This window comes from Rhinolophus hipposideros (genome assembly GCF_964194185.1).
Source record: "Rhinolophus hipposideros genome assembly, chromosome: 16".
Taxonomy (NCBI): domain Eukaryota; kingdom Metazoa; phylum Chordata; class Mammalia; order Chiroptera; family Rhinolophidae; genus Rhinolophus; species Rhinolophus hipposideros.
Window position 1 is genome coordinate 24015378 of NC_138062.1, and position 24362 is coordinate 24039739.

General features: G+C 40.6%; 1 protein-coding gene across 5 annotated transcripts in view; it reads right to left on the reverse strand.

Annotated features, from left to right (window-relative positions):
• Positions 1-216: 216 nt before the first annotated feature.
• TMEM154 (transmembrane protein 154) overlaps positions 217-24362 on the reverse strand; it is a 56827-nt gene continuing 32681 nt past the window's right edge. Inside the window, exons 7-9 of one of the 5 annotated variants that reach the window (XM_081075444.1) lie at positions 8424-8479; positions 2473-2550; positions 217-793 (exon numbers count right to left, since the gene is read on the reverse strand). In XM_081075444.1, coding sequence (XP_080931570.1) covers positions 2522-2550; positions 8424-8479 — 85 coding nt within the window. In that variant the 3' untranslated portion in view covers positions 217-793; positions 2473-2521. Of the gene's footprint in view, positions 2551-2781; positions 6624-8423; positions 8581-19203; positions 21327-24362 lie in introns of those variants that run through there. The other 4 variants (XM_081075443.1, XM_081075442.1, XM_081075441.1 and 1 more) reach the window with 4 other exon arrangements.

Sequence of the window (24362 nt, forward strand, 5' to 3'; positions counted from 1 at the left end):
GTAGCCAGCAGGCAATCAATGCCTTTTCTATAGGACAGCAGAGAAGATTCTGCAGGCTTCTATACTGAGGATATTTATCATGTGAGGCAGGCATGAGGATTTTTAAAAATAACACGTATTGCTGTTGCTGGATTATCAAAGGACATCGTGTTTAATATAGAAATGTTGAAAAATAAGAAAGCTTGAAAAAGAAAAAAATCATTCATAATTCAGTCATTCAAAGATAACCACTCTAATGTTTTATTGTACTCTGCAGCCTCTTATACAATTGGCATTACACCACATATTCAGTTTGTAGCCTGCTTTCTCACTTAATATTATATTGTGCATGCTGGACATTTGGTTACTTCTTTTTTTGTGATCATGAATGATGTTTCAGTGAATCTCCTTGGATGTAATTTTTAGTCTACATTTCTCATTATTTCCTTAAGGTAGATTCCTACGAGTGGGCTTTCTAGATCAAAAGGTACAAATGAACATCATGGCATTTCAGCAAAGATTTTCTAGGTTAATTGGAAAACACACTGCTGTGTTTAACTGGTTGTGTGCAGTTGTTTCCAGATAAAGAAAAAACACCTGCCACACCAGCTTTTCTCATACCACCACCTTTTTGTTGTTGGTTCGGAGGTTTGATGTGTCCTCTAGAGAACAGACAATTGAATGACAGGACCCACTTCATCCAGCTTCCTTTTGTCTCTTCAGATCTTCTCTTTTCCTGCAAGGCTGATCTTCATGAACTACATCAGTGGGCTCTCTCCTTCTGTGCATTCCAGTAGGTTCCACCCATGAGACTCTGGCCACCATTGGAGGGTGAAAGGACAAAGAAGTGGATTTTTATCCTCCAGATTGCTCCCTGAAGAATTGCTATGAGTTGGCTGCATCCTTCTCCTTTCTTTCCTATCTGCACTTTTTAAATTATGGCAAAATATACATAACGTAACGTAGTGTTGTGGAACCATCACTACTATCCATTTCAAGAACTTTTCATCATCCCAAACAGAAATTCCATACCCATTAAACAATAACTCTTCGTTATCCCCTCCTTTTAGTCAATGTAATCTCTAGTGTACTGTCTGTACCCACGAATTTGCCTCTTCTTGGTACCTCTTATAAAGTGAGCCATCATATTTGTCCTCTGACTGGTTTATTTCACTTAGCAAAATGTTTTCAAGGTTCATCGGTGTTGTAGCATATATCAGAATTTCATTCCTTTTTAAGGCTGAATAATATTCCACTGTGAGTATATACCACATTTTGTTATCTATTCTTCTGTTGATGGGCATGGGGCTTGTTTCCACCTTTTGGCTATTGTGAATAACTTGGCTGCTATGAATGTTGCTTTACAAGGCCCACTAATGCTGGGAGGTGGCCCTTTCCGTATGACTATTCTCAGTTTGTTCCAATAACCACTCCCTTTCCTTGGCCCTTTGCTTAGGGTGGTAGTGGCTTCCCACTATTGCTAGTCTTGGGGTACTGCACCGTCCTTTGTGGGGTTACCTACCACCTACCCATGTCTTTGTAATTCTCCCCTTTTTACTCTTTCTTTAAATTACCCAGTTTGAGCATGCCATCTGTTCTCTGCTGGGATTCTGAATAGCACTGAACTTTTGCTGCAAATTGTCTCCACCTTAGGTTTAAAATAACTCGATAGCTATCAAAGAGTACCTGGGCATATCGCCAATGTATCCCACCAGTAGATATTGTGAGGACCTAGATATCTAGTGTGAGGACCTAGAAAATCTTCATTTTAAAGGAGTTCCCAAGTGATTCCAATGCTGTTGGTCCAAGGTCTAACGTGAGCCCCTGGCACTGAAACTCTTGTTTGCAGCCTTGAACCAAGGTGTACTTCTAGGTCTGCTCTAAGACTTTAGGCCAATATTTTAACTAAAAATAGCCCAATTACATTGAAATGAAGCTATTTGAAAAGTAATCACATTTCATTTACATGTGCTTTCTAAATTAGCTTTGTTTCATATTGGGTTGCCTTCTAAATGATCGAGCTTTTAGGAGGGAAGCCTAGAGAACAAATTTCATACCCAGAGACCATGTTCTAAGCTGCCAACATCTTGTCTGGTTTTCTCCAGGCACTGTCTCACTGAGCACTAACCTTTCATCTTCAAGATTCTGTAGAAGTAATAAAAGGCCAAGATTGAGAAGCTGCCAGCATGCAACCGTCATACTTCTAAAAGTTGCTTAATTAAAAATGCTTCCCATAGTGTATTTCCTGAGGTATATAAATACAGCTGTCCTTAAACGTAATGTCAAAAGTCACAGCAGACATGCTATGATTGCACTACCCGTCCCTCCTAATAAACAATGGCTGCAAATGTTAACGGTTCTCAGAGGTAAGTAGGGAGCTGAAGGGCAAGGTAAGCAAAAGCAAACAGGCTTTATCAACCTCAATATTTTTGCCAAAGGCAACTATGAATTCAGAATATTAAATCAGTTATTATAATAGCCTTTGCTCATTACCTCATTTTTCGTTCGCAATCCTGTGAGGTGGTAGTTTCGGGCAATTCATTTACCTTTTCTGGTCTTCAACTTCTTCATCTGTAAAAAAGAGAAAGCCAAAAAACGTTTTGCTGTACTAAAAAGCATCTAAGATCGCATCCAATAAAATATTCTTTGGTTCCTGAATTGCATATTACATAGGAGAAAATGAGGTGCAGAGGAATTTAAATGACAACTCTACATTCAAACCATTGCACAATAGCTGGTTAAGCTTCAAATCCAGGCCTCCTGGTTCTTAGCTTAGTAGATACGCCAAAATGAAGCCAGTCGGAAGGTTAAGAGGAATTTAATTAGCAATAAACCAAAACAAAAACGGAAAGAGAAAGAGAAAGAAAGCAAGCAAATAAGAACTGACGCTGTAAATACTAGACTTTCGCCATCACTGGTGACACTGAATAGGAGTGTCGAGTGTGGTTGCCGTGATTAATGCAACCAGTCAGCTCTGAGGTTTAAAAAAAAAAGAATGTGAAATGCCTCCAACCTTAAGTGAGCCGGACTGGCGTTAAGTGCAAGACAAGTGTTAAAAATGACGAAGAGGCCCTTGTCTGGTTCACGTGGCATTCAGTTCAGGTCAGCCACTAGAAAACAAGCCATGGCTCGGAGTATCGCACAAGCAACTCACAGGCCAGATGTGAATGCTTCACAGGGCTAAAAATTATCCCTTCTGGGGGCTGGTGAATTTTTCCAAACTTACCCACAAAACTCCCTCCCTCCCATCTGTAAAATAAGAAATTGAATCACTAAGTTTCCTTCCAGCTCCTTAACTCAGAAAATTGATAACCTTCACTTTCTACGCATCTTTCTGGATTCTGCTGGAGGTTACCCTATACTCAATTGCTTTCATGATAGCCCAGACTATGACTTGGAAAATTGCGCTTTTAATGTTTAATATTCCAACATAATAACATTTGGGAATATCTTATTTGTCTTTTGAAGAACTTGACCCTAAAGCACTACCATAATCACTATAACAAGTTGCTATGTTGACCCAGAAGTCATTTTAAAAAATAGATAACTTCATTTTCAGCATGTAACATAACCTTGTGTTTACTTCAAAACCAGAAATAGGTTTCAACTGTGGGGGGGAGAGGGGAAACAACAACTCTCTCATCAGGCAGTGGTTTAAGACAGTGCACTGCAGATTGTCCCCAAAGCAAAACCATACTTTCACTTCTTCAGTGTGCACATCCTTTGACCAGCACTGAAATGTCACTAAATTTGAAATTTTCTAACACCTCACACCTTAGCCTTGAGTTAATTGTTGCAGTCTTTGGCACAGGCAGAAATCAGAAGCCCGTTTTTGGTGGTAGGGAACAGAAGAAAGCACATAAGCTGGGGACAGCTTCCTGGAAGGCAGGTGTTAACTCTTACAGCACTGTCATTGTCAGGTTCGTTTTCTAAGCGTTGTGGGCTAATTGGATAATTGCCTGAGTCTGCTGTGACCACGTCTTCACACTGCAATGAGTATACAGAACATTTGTTTCTAAATGTTCCTTACACTCATCAGTAAAGTCAGTTCCTTTTGTCTTATTCACAGAATTTAACAGAATGTCTTTTTGATTATAGCAGTGAATAAATGGCTAATAGAGATAAGAATGAGCCAGAAATGCCCCCGTCCATTGTAGAGAGCATATAGGGACACTTCCTCCTTTTACTCCTGGGTCTGCAGGTCTCAGGGTATGTGACACCAGGTTTATTGTGCTGTATTGAGATGTAGGGGTCCTGTGGAGATTACAGGGCAAAACCACATCCATGTGGGCAGAGAGAGAAATTTTCCCAGCAGGGTGTGTGTGTGTGTGTGTGTGTGTGTGTGTGTGTGTGTGTTCACTCCCAGGGAAGGAGGCTGGACCTCAGCAGAGAGCTACATGTGGGAGGACAGGCAGACAGGAAGGGCAACTCCTTCTCCTCACGACTTCTCCCTGCCAGGAATTAGACAGAATTTTCTGACCCCTTCCCTCCATTGTGGAGACAGCCTGGGAGCCAGTGGGTGTTGTAACATGTTGTTACTCTCTGCCGTTTTTGTTGAGGCTTGCTTCACTGATTTCAGCTCATTCATGATTGTGCTGTGAGGAATTAAGGGTAGAGTTGTTAGTTTTCGCCTGAGTCAATGTGCAACGAGGGGGAGCTCCATTCTCAAGTGGGACAGTCCCAAAGGAATAGTCAACACTGGAAAGCAGAAGATGGCATCTGGTGCTTTTTCCTTTGTCACCAATCTTGGAGGCGGTCTGCATAGTAGTTACACAAAGTAGTTAGTGTGGAGCCAGACTTTGTGGGTTTGTGTCTCAGTCCCATCACCAACTGGTTGTTGACCTTGGGCAAGTTGGCCTCTCAGGGCTTCAGTTTTATTGCTTGTGAAAGGGGGATAGTAACAGTTTGGTTATGAGGATTCAATTAGTTCATTTGGTAAGAGGTGAATGCGACAAAAGTATTGGCTTTTATCTTAAGACTTAGGATGCTATTGGATTTCCTTACATGATTTTTAGGATCATGTAAGGTGAAATGGGTAAGCAACTGCATAAGGCAAGGCCAAGGAGAAAAAGAAGGCTGGAAAGAGGATCACCACATGGCAATGAATGTGAAATGGTTACAAAAGACACCCTGAATTGCCTCCTCCAGAAAAAACTGTCATTGCATTCTTGCCCAGTGGGAAAAGGGCAGGGATGAGCTTTCACCTTGGACTCAGGACTTTTTAATGGTTATAAAGGAGTGGATTCTAATGAATCAACCCCAGGATGGAGTGAAAACTTTCTGTGTTTTACAACACAGCCACCTGCAGCACAAATGCTAAGGATATTTGGTGCAGTAACTCACAGAAGAGCTAATGAAAACTTTTAGTCCTAAGGGCTGTCTGGCTCTCGTCGGGTGTCTTCTTGTGATCTCAGGGTCTGCTGGTTCCCTCACTGAATTAGTTTCCTAGGGCTGCCATAACAAATTACCACAAACTGAGTGGCATAAGACAAAAGAAATGTATTCTCTCACAGTCCTGGAGGCTGGAAGTGCAAAATCAAGGAGTTGTCAGGGTTCCTTCTGGAGGCAACAGTTAAGGTTCAGGGTGAGCTTGGTGAGTCCTCAGAGCCTCCAGCTGCTGATGGGAATTTCCACAGAGGCGAACTGTGACAGTCGCGACGTCCCTTTTGCCAGCTTAGGTTTGCACAAAATAGCAGTAAGGCAAACGCTGAAGGGAGGGGTTGCATAAAAACCGTATTCACATCTGTTTGCGCTGCCTCTTTCCACACCAAACTGCTGAGCCTCAATCAAACAATTGCCCAGTCTCCTCAGGACCCAGCTGGGCACAGAGAAGAAGGATAGGGAGCCAGGCCCAGGTCCTCGCCCATAGAAACAGCCAAGGCTCCTGATGGTTGCCCCAAGGTGCTGGCTCCTGACCTGAAGGATGACCTGCTATTAGGAACCAAGGATGACATTCCAAGTCACTTTATTTTCAAATGGGCCAACGCAAATCAATGGCCGTTCCTTTTAACTGGCAGGGTATTTTCTTCATGCAGGGGCACTTAGCAACAGTCTCGTCCCTCCTGATTAGTGCTGCCATTAGAGAAATGATTCCTCAGCACGGTGAGTCATCCCCGATCCTGACAACTGTAACCATTCCAGATGGTGAGAACATCAGCGACCATAATGGCCCTTCCTGTCAGCCTTTGCAGCGGATTGTTCTCGGAACCGCAGGGGACAGACACAAGCTTGTAGCCTGGAGAGATTTACAAGGTGTGGCTGCAAAGTAATGACACTGGCTCCACAAGCTACGTGTGGAAAGCAGTAGCTTTTCTTCAGAGTCACAACTTCCCCCGGGGGCCAGAGCACAACAACCAACTGTGAGAAGCAAAGAACAAAAGGATTCATGCGACCCAGCAAAACGGCTGGCAAGAAATAAGAAGCAGGTGCTCAGATTGTCTGCAGGAACGCTGTGGACAGGAAGGGTCTTTGGGCTTCTTTCATACTGTCACCTAGAAAGACCTGGAGTCAGTCCTCAGAGGAAAAGACAGGCATCCAATATGCTTGTCTCTCAGGGTGAAGAAAAAGAAGCCATCTTCAGTTGCTCATGGAGACAGCAAAAAGGCCCAACTTCTTAGCATTTTGAGTTCTCCGAGAAAGACATGCTAAGTTAAAGAAAAATAAAGTCCTTTTTTAGAATTTGTGCAAATGACTTCATGAAGCTGGTTGAGTCAACAGTTGCCCCCACCCTCCACCCTCCTCCGAAATATCTGGTTTCTTCGGTCAGCTGTAAGAGTGTACTAAGCACAGCTAAATTTATTTTACCAATTTTCAAGCTTACGTGATTCAAAAAACAGCACCCGGTGAAGCCTCATCTTCATTATGGCAAAGGGAGGCGCTCATTTCGCAATTGGTTGTTTAAAGTTAATAGTAAATCAACGGAGCAACCACTAAAAAGATGATGCATTGGCTTAATTCCGTGTTGGTACAGAGCTCAGCAGCTCAGTGAATATATACAGGGTGATGTTGGCAGACGGCTCCTTTTGGTAATAATATTCATTTTTATGAATGGCTCATTTATTTTTTATATGTTCCTCTTTAGCCCTGCCCTCATTTCTCCCCTCTGTACTGAGTCTGGCTCCCAGGACTCTAAAAGTAGAGAAGGAAGCAGAGCTCTGCATTTTAATGGAGAGAATGCGCAGGCTGCTGCTTTAGACAGCTATCTCCAAGGCAGTGAAAAATGAAGGGGGGAAAAAAATAGGAAAACGAATCACAGACCGTAATTGGTTTCAGAAGTGCCAGTTAGCCGCTTACTTACTGAGTCTACACCCTGTGTATCTTCGTAGGTGTTTGTTCCAGATCCAGGCAGTGACTCATCATGACAGTGAATCTCTCCTATCCGCTAACTCACCTCCCGCAGGAGGAAACTATATGCACGAGGCGTTTTATAGTTTTCATCTAATCAATTGAGGAATAAGAGGAGCATAGTTCCTTGCACAAAAACAAACAAAAAAACACTCTCAAAGGAAAATGCTCTAGACCTTCATCTTGAAAGTCCTGGGGCTTGTGGTTGCCCCAGCTTCTCTTGTATGTGTGTTTCCAGAAAAACCGGAAAGGGTCTCATCTCTGCTGAGCAGTTCCTGCATTTTTACTGCCCACCGGGCTATCTGCTCTCCCCAGGTTCCTGAATGTTTACCATGAGGCTGCCCTCTATTCCCCACCCCAGAATACTCATTACTCTTTGGTGGGCCCTCCCTCCATATAGCCCTCTGCAGAACAAAGATGCAAGTAGGAAAATTGGGAAGGGATGGTTAAAGGGGTGGAGTCACAGGCTGCAGCTGAGGGGTGGTGGAGACTCCTCCAAACACAGGGGAGGCAATAGAGCCACATGGTTATGAACTTTGTCTTAAGACAGAGTCATCTCAATTTCTGAGAGATGAATACGATCATAATACCTCTCTCCGAGGTTTGTTGGGAGGTTTGAATGAGTTCATGCAGGTAAATTAATTAGAACGCTGACGGGCACAAAGATGTTTGTTTGTTTTTTAAATTTAGCTTTTTAAAAAAAAAATTTGGGGGGGGAACAGTGTGTTTCTTCAGGGCTCATCAGCTCCACATAGTTGTCCTTCCATCTAGTTGCCAAGGGCACAGCTCAGCTCCAAGTCCAGTTGCCGTTTTCAATCTTTAGTTGCAGGGGGCACAGCCCACCATCCCATGCGAGAATTGAACTGGCAACCTTGTTGTGGAGAGCTTGCGCTCTAACCAACTGAGCCATCTGGCCACCTCTCTGGAAGCTCAGTGGCAGCTTGTTGTCTTCAATCTAGTTGTGGAGGGCGCAGCTCACTGGCCCATGTGGAAATCGAACCAGCAACTCTGTTGTTCAGAGCTTGTGCTCTAACAACCTGAGCCATCCGGCCACCCCCATAAAGTAAGTTTTAGTTATGGTCGTTATTATTTCAACTTACTGTGCTCAGCAGTCCCTGATGTAAATGCCAAACACTGTCCAATCATTCGCGTCGTCCTGATGAGCAATGAGAAGATCTGGTCAGGGGAAATGAAGCATCTACCCCCTCTTCCTCTCTGGGTCCATAATGAAGAGAGTGGTCTTTGAAAGTAATTGTCCTTGAGTGTTGAGAGAGAAACAATTGTGTTTTGCCACTGGTGGGAACTGAAAAGCCCTCTCTTCTAGAACTCAAAGGTGCTCATGCCTTCCTTCTGGTATCTCATCTAGGCCTGGGGGGGCTCAGAGGACACTATGCAGGGGTGGCTAAAATTCCCAGTGACTCAGAGCAGACTCTGCTACAGGAGGACTCACTCCTTGAAGGAGATAGGCATTCAATCTTGGGAAGAGTTGAATGGTATAAGAGGCAGCCTTGGATCAAGAGTCCCCAGTGTGTGGTGGGATGGGGGTGTTCACGGTTCAGCACAGAGAGGTTATTGCAAAGAGCCCAGCACTGGGAACCACAAAGCCCGCCCTTCAGATGTCTTTTCTCTTATTCTTTTTTTTTTTCTTCTGCTTTCTCCTGTCCTCCTCCTTTGAGAACTTATTTGCCATATGCTTCAGAGGAAGACTGCCCATTTGAGTCTGGATAAGAGCTTGCAGTGGATTTTTCAGTGTGATACTCATATTCCCTGCTTGAGAATTATCTGGGGTGCTCATTAAAACTGCTGATTCCTGGGCCAACTCCCTTGTGGGGTAATAACCCAGGACTTTGAATTTTTAACGAGTTGCTCAGACGCTTTTTATACACACTGGGCGTGAAAACTGTTGACCTGGAAATGATTTAATCTAGTTTCTTTATTTTGCAGTTGGGGAAACTGAGGCCCAGGGAACGGAAGCTGCTTTCCCCAAGTCATCCTGTTAGTTAGTGGTAGAAGCAGAGCCCCATCGGCGAGGACATGCAGGAGTGTTCTTACTACAAAGAGGGCTTCAAGTTCCCTGCATGTGAGACCTTCTCAAATAAGCAAGTAACCTGTGTTCCATTTTCTCTCTGGGGGGCGTATAGTCCAGGCTACAGCAATGTGGGACTTATTGCCGTATTTTACAACATACATAAATTCTGCATTTCCAAATAAAACAAGAATCTGGTACATGCCCAATGAAAATAAATTAATTTCAGTGAAGATCCTACTTATAATGTTTACAGATTTTGCATGTTTCATTTGGTAATTTAATGGTATTTTTACCTTGAGTATTGATATTAAATTGATACCGTAGTTTTTCATATAGGAAAGGAAAGACCACAAATATAACTATTTCCCAGCTTTTTAAATTCCACAAAAGTTAATAAGATAAAATTATATAAAGTAGCAAATAGTAAATAATGACAGAGTTGGGAAAATGTCAACAATACAGGGGGAAGGTGAAAAAAATATATAGCTACAGTACAGGTATCTGTGTCTGACCTCAAAGAAATGATGTCTCGGAAAATGTCATGATGGCTCATGCATTTGTCATCATATTGTAAGTAATTCAAGACCAGAGTCTGTGACTATTGTCTTCTCTAACCTGTCCTACAACTCTAAGCTCAGTCTTACGTAAATAATCAAAATATGTTGCCTGATGAATGGGAGAGGGAGTTGAGGAGAAAGTGAAATAGTGAGAGAGGAGAAATGTGAGGGTGAGAAAAGGAAAATGAAATCAAGAAGTAAAGGAAGCCTTGTCTAGCTAATCCTTTATAGGACTGGTGTGTTTAGGAGGGGATCAGATGTCATGGAGGAGAGTGGCCTGGTTTGGATAATGAGTCCAAGGAATCACAGATACTAGTAGGACAAATGCAAAATGCTAGAGTGATAGAAATTAAAGCTAGGGCCCATAAGAAGCTACCTATTCAATTTTGTATCTCTTAGCAGACAAATAGCTAAGCCAACTGAGATGGATAACTGTCTGTTCTAATTTCATTCATTCATGTTTTATTCGTTCACTGAGTCATACAATAATAATTCCAAAAATATTTATTTTTTAATAATAACAATAATGACTACAGTTTATGGAGTGCCTACTCGGTGTCATTACTCCATTATACAGATGAGGAGCTGAGGCTCAGAGAAACTAGGTAACTTGCCCAAGATCACACAGCTGGAATTCAAATCCAAGTCTGCTCCATGAATCGACTCACATGGTTTTCCAAAAAATCTTACGAGGCAACTAGGGCACCTTAGGTACCCTTCCTAGTGGCACATAGCCAGAATTCAAACTCAGCCAGCCTGGCTCCAGGAGCTTTGGACTTTTTTACAGTATCCTACCTTCCCTCTGTATCTTTACCACCTGGAGAATGGTAGGCCCTCAATAAATATTTGCTGAACAAATGGATGGATCTCAGTGGCATCTTCAGGGATGCCTACTACTATTTTCTCTATTCAGGATTGCTGACTGGCTTCCTGTCCCACTGATCTTTCTAAACTCCCCAATAGCAGCTGATAATGCTCCCACTCTTTTCAGGAAACCATGCTCCCCCTGGGCCGCTTGAGGAAGTCACCCCATGTGACCCCATACTGAGGTCCATTCTCCATCATCTTCTCACTTTCCCTTTCTTAGAAAAAGATAGATGGAGAGTCCACAACGCTCCTGAAAATACAAATTGCTTTTCTAGACTGGTGGAATTAAGAATGATTTTTAGGGGGGAAATTTTCACTGGACTTTATTTTCAATAATTGTTTTTTTACTCTATGAAAGATGTACATATTAATTGTAGAAACGTAGGCAACTACAGCATGCACAAGGAAGAGAATTTAAAATGGAAGATATTTTTGGTTTTATTCAAAATCTTCTTTAAAGTTAAATGATCCTTACAGGAAGAAAATGAAAAGAACCCAAGTGGTTAGTCACCATGCATTATGGGGAGGGAAAATCTTTCCAGTCCTGCCTCATTCTCATTTGGCTTCTCAGGGTGTTGACAACTGCCTTAATACTCTCTGCTCCTGTCCTAAGTGATGACTTGACTCACAGGGTCATTATAGAGTTCAGGGAACTGCCCTGCTTCTCCCATGGTCCCCAAAGGGAAATGGGCAAAGTGTGCCCAAGTCCAGCCTTGGTTACAGAAATATGTGTAGGAAAAAAACTAAATATTCTCCACTATGGAGCAAGTTTTTGAGACTTATTCCCTCTCCTTTTAGAACCCTTTCTCCTTCCTACAAAAAATGGTCCTGGTCACATACACCTAAATATGTTCATGCAGCTTTGCAACTGTTTCACAACACATTTATGCTGTAAGAATATTAGACCTACAACTAGGATTTTTCTATGTTTTGGGCTTAATATTTCTGCCTTGGTTAATGAAAACATACCCACTCTATTATTTAACATATATTACAAAGGGAATATATATTTACTATAAAACCTTTAGAAAATATTAAAAATGCACAAAGAAGGAAATGAAAAGCATCAGTATATCCACCATCCTGAGAACCTGGCCTATTCTGGAGTTCTGACTCTTTGAATGTAGATAAGTGAGTGGAATGGGGAAGAGGAACGTATGTAGCAGTGGATTACTGTGGACGCGGCTGGTCCCAAATGCTCTGAGTCTGGTCATGGCACTGGTTCCCTTTGTATGCTACTCTCCCACTGCATCCTCTTTCCCACAACCAACCAACCAACCAACCAACCAACCAACCAAGCAACCACCTACCATCCAATGGACTGACCAACCACACTGACCCACACATGCACACACTTCAACCTGTGGCAATAGAGAGAAATGTCAATCTCAATCAGTCCTGATACCCATTTTCACAGGGTTAGATGTAAAACCCAACTGGCCTAATTCTTTCTGGGGGACCTTCCTTAATTTATTTCAAGGAAAGAGATTCTCTTCTACTCTGACAGTAAAGATGGAAAGATGAGCTCCCTGGAGCTACCACCTGCAGTAGTTGCAGCCCTTTGGAGGAAGATGGGCTCAGAATGAAGGAAAGACAAAACCCTGAAGCCTTCTTGTGTTTGAATCCCTGGTCTGGCTGCCCCTGAGAATAGCAACTTCCTGCCCTTGCCCTGTTGGATTACATGAGCTCATAAGTTTCTTTTGGTCTAGTTTAGTTCGAGTTGAACATTTTCTCATTGGAATAAAGTGTCTTATTTAAACATACACACCAACATTACATTTAAGGAGAGAAAATTAGGAGAATTAATTTAGGATAAAAATCCATATTTATTGATCATTTAAATTTACTTATTCAAGGGAAAGTGTTGGGCTGTCTTGTCCATGCCTCGTGTCGCCTGCTGGGGATCTGGCCAGAGATGCATGTGGTTTGCCTTCTCCCTCAGGTGACCCAGTTGGCTCCCACCATTCCCACAGCCCTGACAAGAGTCGGGATATGTGCCTTGATGCTGCAGGAGCATGAATCCTAGCCTAGGCTCTATTATTCATGCTGTCTCTCTGGAACTGGATTTCCCAACTTAACGGGGTGGATGGGCAACTCTGATGAAGAGAAGGTATTGGTTATCTACTGCCCTTTCCACCCATGCACCGTTAGCCCAAGCTGAGCACCATTCCTTGTGCAGCCAGTGGCCACTAAGGCAAACTTTGGATAGCTCAGCTCCATTGTGGAAATCACCAGCACCCTCCTCACCTCACTCCCAACCCTTTCTAGTCTGCTGCTTCTGTCTAATTCCTGCCTCTGATTTGGGTCCCAGATTGTTTGACTCCTCTCCTCCTTTGGTCTTCACAATTAATTTTGGTTTCTTCTATTTAACCAGAGAATTCCCTAAGAACTTTTCCTCACATTTTCCCCCACTCCCCGCAGCCCACTGGGTCCACTGAGAACACAAATCTTGACCTTAATTCATTTGCCTGCCTCTGCAGATCTATCTAGCCCTGAAGTCAGAGGGTTGGGTATGAGCAAAGGGGAAGGATGGAGGTCCATCTGGAATGGCACAGGGTGGGTTATGAACAGAAAGGCACATTCACGTGGGGTAAAAGGTCAGCAGTCAGCAGTCATAACAAGATGGAGGAATTTCCTACCCAGAGAAGAAACAATCTGTATCATCTGCTGTCATAACCTAAAATCAATTTCTTACACTTTTTATTGATAAAACTTGTTATTTCATTTCTCCCCCGATCCCCGAGAGAACAAAGAAGAGGAGCCCAGAGCTGAGGCAGAAAGAACTGCTGGGAGGGTTTCACGAACCTGCTGGGCTCTTTCCCGAGTATTCCTCACCCTCCTAATCAGGACCCCTTTATCTCTTCCACTTCCAGTTGCTTGTTAGTTCAATTATGATTGTTTTCTGTGTCCTTCCAGATTGGATTTATGGTAGCTAAAAATAAAATGCATATACAATAGGACAATTTCAAATAAGGATAAAAAATGATATCAGAATCCATTAGACGGAGGATGAGGAAAACATAATTAAACCAGGAAATTTGGGGAGAAAATGGTGATGGAAAATGAACGATTCTCTTGGGTTCTGCTCTCACTGATGATAGAGACTGATTAGGTACTTGAATAAGGGTGGTGCAGTGACTCTTAGCTCCACAGGTGACTGGTTTTTCCATGATTACCGGGCACCTACTGGTGCCCTGCTCAGGATACAGAAGTGCTAAGACTTTTTAATCCCTATCCTCAAGGTGCTCACACTCTATCTGGTCCATTATAACCTTGTGGAATGAGTAGCCATAAATTTCTATGTGTCTGACCCACCCACAACCTGCTCTGTGCGGTGGCTCATGCCTCACATAGTGAGTGACACCAATTCTACCACCAACCAAAAATGACTGCACCACGGATGTATGGCCAAGCCAAGATAGCCACACAGGCACTGGACTCAAGGGATGGCAAACGTTTCTAAGGACACTTGATGTGAGATTGCCTCATGTAACTCCTCTATATTGCATGAGGCTACATCAATTTTGGCAGATCGTATTTTCCAAAGATGCTTACAACATATCTCCTGTCCCACTTGCTCTTCTTACCATAGGACCTTGCACCCCTCCTATTGAATGGTGTTCATGTCTTCTCCCCCATGAACTTTGTGACTGTCTCAAACAACAGAATATGTCAGAAGGGATGGTATGTGACTTCTGAGTCTAGCTTATAAAAGTGCCATGCACTTCTACTTTGTTCTCTTGTGATGCTTGTTCTTGGAACCCAGCTACCATGCTGTGTGGGAGCCCAAGAAGTCCATAGAGAGGTCCGTGTAACAGGAACCAAGGCCCCTGGTGCACAGACCTGCTGGGCTCCACATCAACAGCCAACACCAACTTGTCAGCCAAGTGAGTGTGCCATCTGGAAGTGGATTACACCAGCCCCAATTAAGGGACCCAGTCGATAGCTTGTGAAACAGAGAGGAGCCATTTCCAATTAAACCCTACCCACATTGCAGAGTCATGAGCAAAATCAATCTTTGTTCCTGTATTAAAAGCTACTGAATTTTGAGGTGGATTGTTGGGCAGCAGTAGATGACCAAACACCAATCCACTCAGATTTTCTTTCTTAGGAAGTATGAATGCATACAGAGGTGAACCTCTTGAACTCAGCCTGAATCCCAAACCATCTTTTTCCTCTCCTACACAAGTCCAATTTCATTCTAGGCTTGGCTATTATGAAAGGCAGAATGACTATGGCTGTGAAAGAGGGGATATTTCAGACTCCTTTAAATTCTTTCCAATTCTAGCTGTAAATGCTTGCTCCTCTGAATATCTGGGCATGCTTCTCCATTGCAACCTCAGAGTACAAGTACTATCCTGTTAACTTCAGCTCCAGTAAATGGAAATTTTATATTTTCACTTGGTGACCAAACCTTTACCAGCATGTAGGTCCAGAGACTAGGTTTTCCTTATACCCTGGCTTTTGTTTCAGGATGATATACCATTTCTGCTGGCCCTGGGGTACTGCCTTTACTGCCATCCTGCACCTTCTGTTACTTCTTATCTCAGGCTGTGCCCACCCTCAGGCCTCCTTGACGGTGATGGACACCTTCTTAAACATTTTCCTATTGCCTATTCCTAGGGAGGCAGTATAGCATAGTGATTTAAAATACGTGCTTTGGAGTTGAGGAGACAGGGGACAGGTTGATAAGTTCTCTACACCTACCTTCAAAGTATGTTCTGAGGATTAAAATGAAATGATCTGTGTTAAGTGCTTAACACCTTATGGCCAGGATTGCTACCTCTTTCCGTACCTAGTATTCTTTCACTACTTTGAGAAACAGAGTCCTTATTGTTGGGTGTCATGATGTACCAACTATAGAAACCACAGTTCCCTGCCGCCTTGCAAATAGGTTGGCCAATGAGATGCAGGCTGAGTTGTCTCATTGGATGGGTGGGCAATCTCTTTAAACTGGCTGACCTTGTTGGGAAGCTCACTCTCACCCCATGCTGATCTCTTTCCACTTCTTGCGAATATCCTACTGCAGCTAGAGTACGCATCTTGGATCATGGATTCTAAGGATGGAAGCCCTGCACTCATGGAAGAAGGGGACAGGTAGGAGTCCAGGTTCCAGACAACCATGGAGTGACCGTATAGCTTACCTCTGTACTCTCATATGTGAGAAAAAAACAGTCTTGTAGAAAACAATGTTATTTGGTGTCTCTAGTATTAGAGGCTGAACTTCATTCCTAACTGATACACATAACAAACGCTCGTCTAGATTATTGTTCTCTCTTTACATCATTTCCCTAACTCTGCTCTTTGGGTGCAAGCGATCTCCAGGCTGACCTATCCCATCACGTTAGTCACTTAGTCTTTCTAGTTAAATTGGAAGGGAAAACACACACTGCAGCAGACTTGAGGGGGTATATTGATGCCATTTTGACCAAGTTTTATTTTAGTTGGGACCATGAGGAGGAATCTTTCTGTTTGTCAATGTGCTGATTAGTTTTTGTGACCGGTAAGAACGTATCTTTAGTTAAGAAAGTCTTCATATTATCTACATGTTGGAAACCTGCCAGTCAGCCTGGCTCTAACTGTTATGATATCAAGGTGTGAAAAATGAAATTATACTTAAAGGCATGAAGAAAAATGAGTAATCAGAAAGAAAAAGAGGTTTTATCTTGAAGATTTTTCTATTTTTACTAAAAATATTTTCTAAAATTACATTCCCATTGACAATTTCATTCCTCAATTTAAAAACATTTTATAAGGAAGAAAAAAGACAAGAATGTGTAATGCATATCTTTTAGATATGCAGAAAATCCAATCAATTTTAGTCTAAACAATTTTGTATAAAGCAGGTCCAATTCTATAAGAACGTTTTGAATTGGTATCACTTCGTTTATTTAAAGAGGTATATGGATCAAAAGAATGCAATTCTGAAGGTATCAATCCTTCTTTTTTTCATAGTCATAGAAGTTAAAAGAATTTTCCTTTAGAAAGATGCATAATTTGCCCCTGTCTTAGTCATCAGCATTTTAGTAAACAAATATCTTACCTTCAAATAAATATTTATTCTAATATTGATATACATTAATTACATAGAAACCAATGTAGAAGACAGTCTTTCCTCTTACCTTATAGTGCTTTATTTTTTAATTAAATTTAGAAAAGCTTTTCAGTCTATCAATGCTGAATGAGTAATTTAGCATATAAACAAGTAGATACTTATTTTTATTTTTAAAAACTCCATGCAGCTGACAATAGAATAATTTACACATATATAGACATGTATACCTGACATTTATAAAGCCCTAAGTGGTAAAAGAAAAATATTATTTTACATATATATATATATATATATATATTCTCAGCATGCAAGTTGGAAGAAAAAACCTGAAGCCTTCAATCAGTGTTAAAACTTTGATACTTTTTCAAATCAGTTCTAATCAGCAGCAATGGGACTGTTTCTTATATGAGGTTACAAAGTAGAATTGATATGTTGCCGGGACAAAAGTCTAGTGATAAATATAACATCTGATGATCTTACTGATCTCCTGAGGAAACGTTTACTTTGCTTGTAAAAGGAGAGTCTAATACAGTGGGGATATTTGCTGTTGTTGTTTGTTGTTGTGTTTTTTTTTTACATTAGTCTCACAACTTTAAATGCAAGATACACACATATTAAATTATTATTGATCTACCAGATTATTTTTTTAACTTATTGAATAACTTCAATCCTTGCCCTTTCTGAAAGCTGGAATTTATTAAACAGGCAGAGTTTTTACATGTTCCTGGTGTTATTTGTAATTTTAGGAGTTTCACCTAAGTCAGAGTCATACGGTGATCACTCTCTCTGATCTTTACGTGTTGTTTACTATTTGTAGTATCCACATATCATTCATTTAGTCCTTTTCATCCTGACCAAAGAAGTGAAAAATGTGAAGAGTATGCTTTTTTGTAAAAAGTCCAATTACTTATTGATAAATTACCAAACACCAATGAAGATAATGTGTTGTGAATTCAGGAGTATGATAACAGAGCCCTCTGCACCTGAAGTCTGATTGTAAAACAAACAAACAAAAAACCTAGCTATCTTTGGTTGTTTTAAAGAGTTCAACATTATATTCATCTTTTATGGAACTGAAATTAAAGTCTTTATGTTATTGTAAGCACTTTAGTAATTTAACTTCTTAAAATATCATTTCAAAAAGAGCTTAAAGTATCTATGGAGTTTATAAAAAGAGTTTTATTGTTTATAATTGTATGGATTGTCGTCTCATAAACATGACATATTATTTAGAAAAGGTAATAGGGCAAAAAACAAAACAAAAAAAGATCCCACCAGGTATCTACAAATAATCAAATCCAAGAAGACTAAAAGGAAAATAAAATTGGGGGACCAGACAAGACAGTATCAAGGCGAGGTCAAAGAGCTGTTCAAATAATAGTAATAATAATAACAATAATAATAATAATAATTCAGGCTATTGGTTGTTTGGGTTATGCAATTATTAATAACCAATTTGATAATTTCACTCCACACTAATATACAATGACTCTTTTGGTTATTGTAAGATTGAAGAAATATAGTCTGTGAGTGAAGGTACTCTGTCTGTTTTAGATAGTAAATAAAAAACTCCAGCATTCATCCTGAGTGTCTTCTGAGTGCGAAAAAGTACCATGTGTAAATTTATTCAGTAGAAATTTTCAATGTTTCCCCCACAATGAGAATTTCAGCAGTGCCTTCCCAGTGTAAAACCATGTCTTATCACTCCACTATATTCAGAATTTGTACTAATTAAGACAGAAGTTGAAACTAAAGTCTACATTTTATGTTTACTCAACATAAGGGCCTTCTTCCAGAGTTGGTGCAAACTGATGGTTTCAACAACCAAAATAAAAGAATAGACAAAAGTTGTTTTTTTTTAAGCACCCATTTGCATTGCTAGAGCTACAAGAGTTATCAGCAGAAGCCTCTGTCACCCCATGGATATCAAGGATGATTTATGTTGTGTGCTTGTAGTTGGATGACAATGACCTTCTGATCATTGAGTTAAGATAGATATTTTTACATATTTATTAAAACAAATTTCCTGAGGAGTTCAACTAAGCAATGTTGTTAATACACATAAAATGTACAAAAATGTCATAAAACATATATCTTTAAAATATTCTAAAGTCAGATTTTATTCTGATTGGCAATCCAATTAGGATTAATTAATGAGATTTTTACTAATGATCATCTGAAATATAAAACTAATTTTATGTGTATAATGTGATGGTTCGGTGTGAGGTCGGGGTGGTGGTGGATGGGGGGAGGGGGGTTCACGGTGTGAGGGATGTAAAAATAAAATAAATAAAAAAAGTCTTGAAATTATCACAAATCTATGATGTCTATTGACTGGATGATAATTAAAAAACATACACAGTGCTAGAATCGACCCTTGACTGTTTTGATCCATACTAACTTCATATGTCTTTTTAAAAAGTGCCTTGTACTCTGTTCAATGATAGAGGTTAGTATATTTCTCAGATATAAACTCCATGTTAGGTTACTGAAGTTTGCTTCTTCTGGAATTTGAAGTTATTTTAAATATTGAATGAGAGTACGTTTATCATATAAAATATTGCTTTATCAAAGTGAGATTCCAAGACCTCTTATACCTCTCAGAACTTCTAAAATCCCTTGTTTGATAAGGTTGGGTGAAGTTTACAGGCTTAAGTGTTTAGCAAAAATCTTAGCTATCTAGAGAGAGGAAAAAAAGCTGAGACTCTTCTGAGAGTCAACTGTTGATGGAAAACAAACTTAAAGTAACCAAATAGGCAGAAATGATAATTCAGAAACTGGCAGTTTGGGCATACGTATCTGAGAGTCACTGTGGACCACAAGGGGCATATAAACATGCAAAACAGCAGCGGAAACAACAATTCCGTATTAGGTCATCCTAAGGAGACTATGACAGATAAATCTGTTGAAGTTTGATACCATAAAGGCTGTCTTTTGCTAAAGCTTTGTGCAGTGCCAGGATAGCATAATAGCAGTGGTTCAACACAACCAGACAGTTCCATCTTTTCACCGTGTGGAAAGACCTCCCTGACTTGGAACTCTGCCTTTAAAATTATTACAGGGATAATTCAGAAAGCGAGTACTGGTTAAAGGGATTCCGAAAGGAAGGAGGGGGCAGCTTTTGCTATGCATTAAGGCAGCCTTTCAAACACAACACCTAAAATCAACCAGCCAATGTCTGGTGAACCTCATCTCCCCTCAGTTTATACGTGAAGGAGTAAAATAAATAAAGTTTTCATTCTCTGTTTCTATACTGGAATAAAATATCAGGTGTCGTAGAAGACCTGAGGACTCCCCATATCCTAGATTGCTTTAAAGGTCAGAATTAGAACATTAAGGATTAAATGGAGACCAAGCGTACGTGAGTGGGAGTGATAAACAGAAACTTCTGCATGTTGCGCCATTGCTTCCAGCGCGAGGACGTCAAAAAATATCATGTGGAAATCAAGCATAATGTCATCTCTGATGGGCCGATAGTGACCGAAAGAGCTGTGTTGAGGAGAGCATGAGGCTTGTCCCAGCTTGGCAGGAAAGAATACTGAGTTCTTTAAGTGACATCTGCCACAGGCACAGATATTTCCTATTCCTATGGTTTGTTTCAAATGACCTTAAAGGTCTCAGAGACATACAAGGGTGGCAGATAACGCCCCCACTTGTGCCCTACCCACATACCACATGCAAGGGAGCTGTGGTGAGAACAAGAAGAAGCTTTGGGGAAATGTGAACAAGTAGGTGATTTTAGATGAGAAGGAAAATGTTTGCTCTTTCTCTGAAGATTCCTATTCCTCTGAGAAGTGCCCATGGGGGACTGGATCTGGCCAATCCGAGTCCATGAGGCACCACACAACATCTCCTCAGGACTGTGGACTCCCACTGTGTCTTCTTGGCACCCTGGTAGAAACGAGCTTATCTACCTCCTGCAATGGTGTATATAGTCAAACACTTGCTTTGTTTGCTGTCTTTTCCATGACATACTGGCCTTGAGAAAATTTCCTGCTGAAGGCAGCTGACCTATCAGAGGACTTGACTAATCAGAGGAAATTGTCCACAGCTAATTATGTAACAAGGTGACCTAGAAGCAAACCATAGATAAAACGGCTTCTTGATGTAAACCCCGAGGAACGAAGCGGAAAGGGAATAATGATGTAGAGAGCCTGGCTGGAGTGAGAGTGGTCAGCTAGAGGTTGGCTGAGAGGAAGGAACACCCAGTGACGAGAGGTGAATGTATCCTACAGCTCCTCCACCCTCAGCAATGCACAGCAGCCAGGCTTTTTCCTCCTGCTTCTCAATAGCACATTCTTCCAAGCACAGGTGATGCCATTGGTAGGAACAGTGGGTGTTGAAAGCAGCCGCCAAAGGTTCTTGTGTCTATGTTGATTTGAAATTAATTAAATTTGTATCCTCTTCATCCTCTGTTGGCACGCCCAGCGGTCTCCCTCCTGGGCTGCTTCTCTTGGAAAACATTAGCACCATTCATTTTTAGGATTCATTGTCACTGTAAAAAATAGAACAATAGTGTATTTCCAAGAAGCTACCAAGAGCTGGTCACTCCACTACGGAGGTGACTCAAGAGAGCGTAACAGTCAGGAAGCCAAGAGTGTATAGTTCACAATTCCTGAAACAAAAGGTCAGTTTGGGTTTTACACTTGATCCCTAAGAAGAAAAGCCATGAAAGCCAAGAAATAACCCCTAACTCTTGCTCTAATATCCTTCCTCACTGCCAGTGTGGAAAGAACCAGATGGAGTCGGGGGTTCTCCTTTAATTAAATCTAATCCCATTCTCTACAAATAGATGCCAAATTGCTTTTTTTTTTTTCCTTTTTAAAAAAATTTGCTTGTGTTGTTTTCCCTCAAGGGTCTGCGGTCCTGGCATGTCTGCAAAATCCCATTTTGTTCATATCCATGGGATCTGGAGGTGCCTTCTCAGTGTCATTTAGAATCCAATCATCAGGCATCTTGGGGTGTGAGTAGACAGAAATTATGGACATGGTATTTGGACGTGACCATGCTGGCTGGCTAATTTGTGCTTTTGCTTCTAACTTGGCTAGCTTCGCCACATATCTGGCTCTATGGCTTTTTCCTAGTAAGACCATGCTGCCACCCAAGTCTCCTAGAAAGCAGGCCACTCTGCCTCTCTTCTGAATCTCTTTTTAGTTTGGTGTCCCTGCACCCAATCCCAGCGCATCACTCCTTGAAGTGACCTCTGTCTCCAAGGAAGTACCTGAATGATAATTATCAACATGACCTGATATCTCCTCAGCTCATTGGTGTGTACAGTCTAGAATAGACTCTGCTCTTTGGATTCCTCCCCCAGTGCTCTCCTGCTCAGTGAAATACCATGAAGCAGCTTGATAGACATAGACAGATAGATCCATGGAAAAGGTGGGGAAACATTTTGTGCATGTTTGTGTGTTTGGGTTTGTGTTGTGAAGATGGGGAAGAAGGTTGATAAGGAAGGACCATCAGTGGGAAAGGATGGGGAAGGCAGACATGGTCAAAAGGACAACTTCTGTAGCAAAACTTATTTGAAAGGGAAACCTAATTGAAAATAAAGACTTTTTTTTATCTGAAGAGTAGATGTAACAACCCACTTAACTTAAATGACCCTAAACAACTCAAACTGGGCAAGGAGGTGTCATTTCTTGGAAATTGGGTGGTAGCGAGACTATATTTCTAAGGTCCAGGGTTCATCTCTACAGAGCATAATAAGTCTCTGAATTGCATGTTTTCCTTTTGTGGTCTTACCTTGAAATTTAGGCTATTTCCAAATTTTAGTTTTTCTTTATTATAACATTGCTGCACACTTCCAATTATTAACCTTTGCATAAATATCTAGAAGAGGAATTGCTCAGTTAAAATGCATACAGTTTTAACACTCGACTAGCCCATTGTCAAATTACCACCTTCCCTAGAAATTCTGTACAATTTATCTTCTCCCAACTCCTTCCTTTAGGAAAATATTTCACATCCTCTCCAATACTGGGTATAATTATTTTCACTCTTTTGTAAATCAAATAGGTAAAAATGGTATTTACCTTTACCTTTTTCTTGATTTTTTTTTTTATTACTAGGAAGAATAAACATTTTCTTCAAAGCTTTATTGGTGATTTTAATTTTTTCTTTTGCTGAATTGCTTATTGATATTCTTTGCTCATATTTAAAATGGAACGATTATCTTTTTTAGTGGTTTGTGTATTAATAATAATTTTTTTGTTCATCATATATCTATATTGCAAACACTTTTCTCCAGTATGTCATTTTCCTTCTAACTTTATTTATTATGGTTTTTGAAGTACAGAAAATTCGCGTTTTTACTGTAATTAAGTCTATTGTTTTCTGATATGGTTTCTGTGTGTCATGCTTTCAAATTAGTCCCCACCTTAAAGCTATAATAATATTTACCTATATTTTTATGGATGTTTAATGTTTAAGTTTATCTGGGGTCTATTTTAATCTAAAGTGTAAGGTAGAGTTCTGAATTTTTCCCCCAAATGTTAGTCAGTTGTCCTAAGAGTACTTATTTGTACTTGCTATAAAAGTACTTATTTGTACTTTTATAATATATTAAAGGTTTACATATACTTGAGGCTGTTTTTGAACATCCAATTCTTTTCCATTAATAATTCTTGTTTGGTTCTGGGTGTACAGAGTTTTAATTATTAGAGAATGTCCCCTGCACATCCTGGCCCCTGTTCTCTACCTTTTTCCTTCTTTTAGAATTGTCCCAGCTATTTAGGCACAGTGATTCTTCCAGATGAAATGTTAACTGGGATCTTTAAAAGATTGGGTTGAATTTAGTTTTCAATTAGCAATAATTGCGCCTCGGATAAACCTTATTGGCTATGATACTGCCACGGCGCAAAGCTAGGTTGAATTTAAAATGATAATTTTTACATTGTTGAGTCTTTCATTCAGGAATGCAGTATGTCTCTCTCCATTTGTTTACATCTTTTTATGTCCCTCTATTGAAATTTGAACAATTTCTTTTTATATTACCCCATGCATTTTTTGGTTAACTTTATGTCTGGGTATTTCACATCTTGTGCTACTTTTATGATAGCAGTAATGCTAGTATGTGTTAACAGTGGCTTTTTTAGCACAGTAGATAAGAGCACAGGGTCAGATGGCCAGAGTTGGAATCAGGGCTCAGCCACTTCCTTGCTGTGTGACCTTGGGCAAGTTAACCTTTCTTAGCGTCAGTTTTCTGTTCTCATCTCATCTGCAAAACATTCATAATAATAACTTGTATTTTATAGGGCTGTAAACAATAAGTGAGAAAACGTGGGTAAAGCACTGTGCTATAGGCCTGACATACAGAAACATGAATGCATGTTCTTATTTTGAAGATTCCACACTAGCAACTATGTGTCAGTTAAACAGGGGCTGGAACACTGCTTCAAATACCCAAAGCCTTTAAGAAACCATCTTCCAAAACAAACTTCGAGTTTCTGAAGAGAATGTACTTAAATGTGGTTTGTTTAGAACATTCTAGGAGCATTTTGAAGGCTTAACGTGTAACATTGTCCACCTA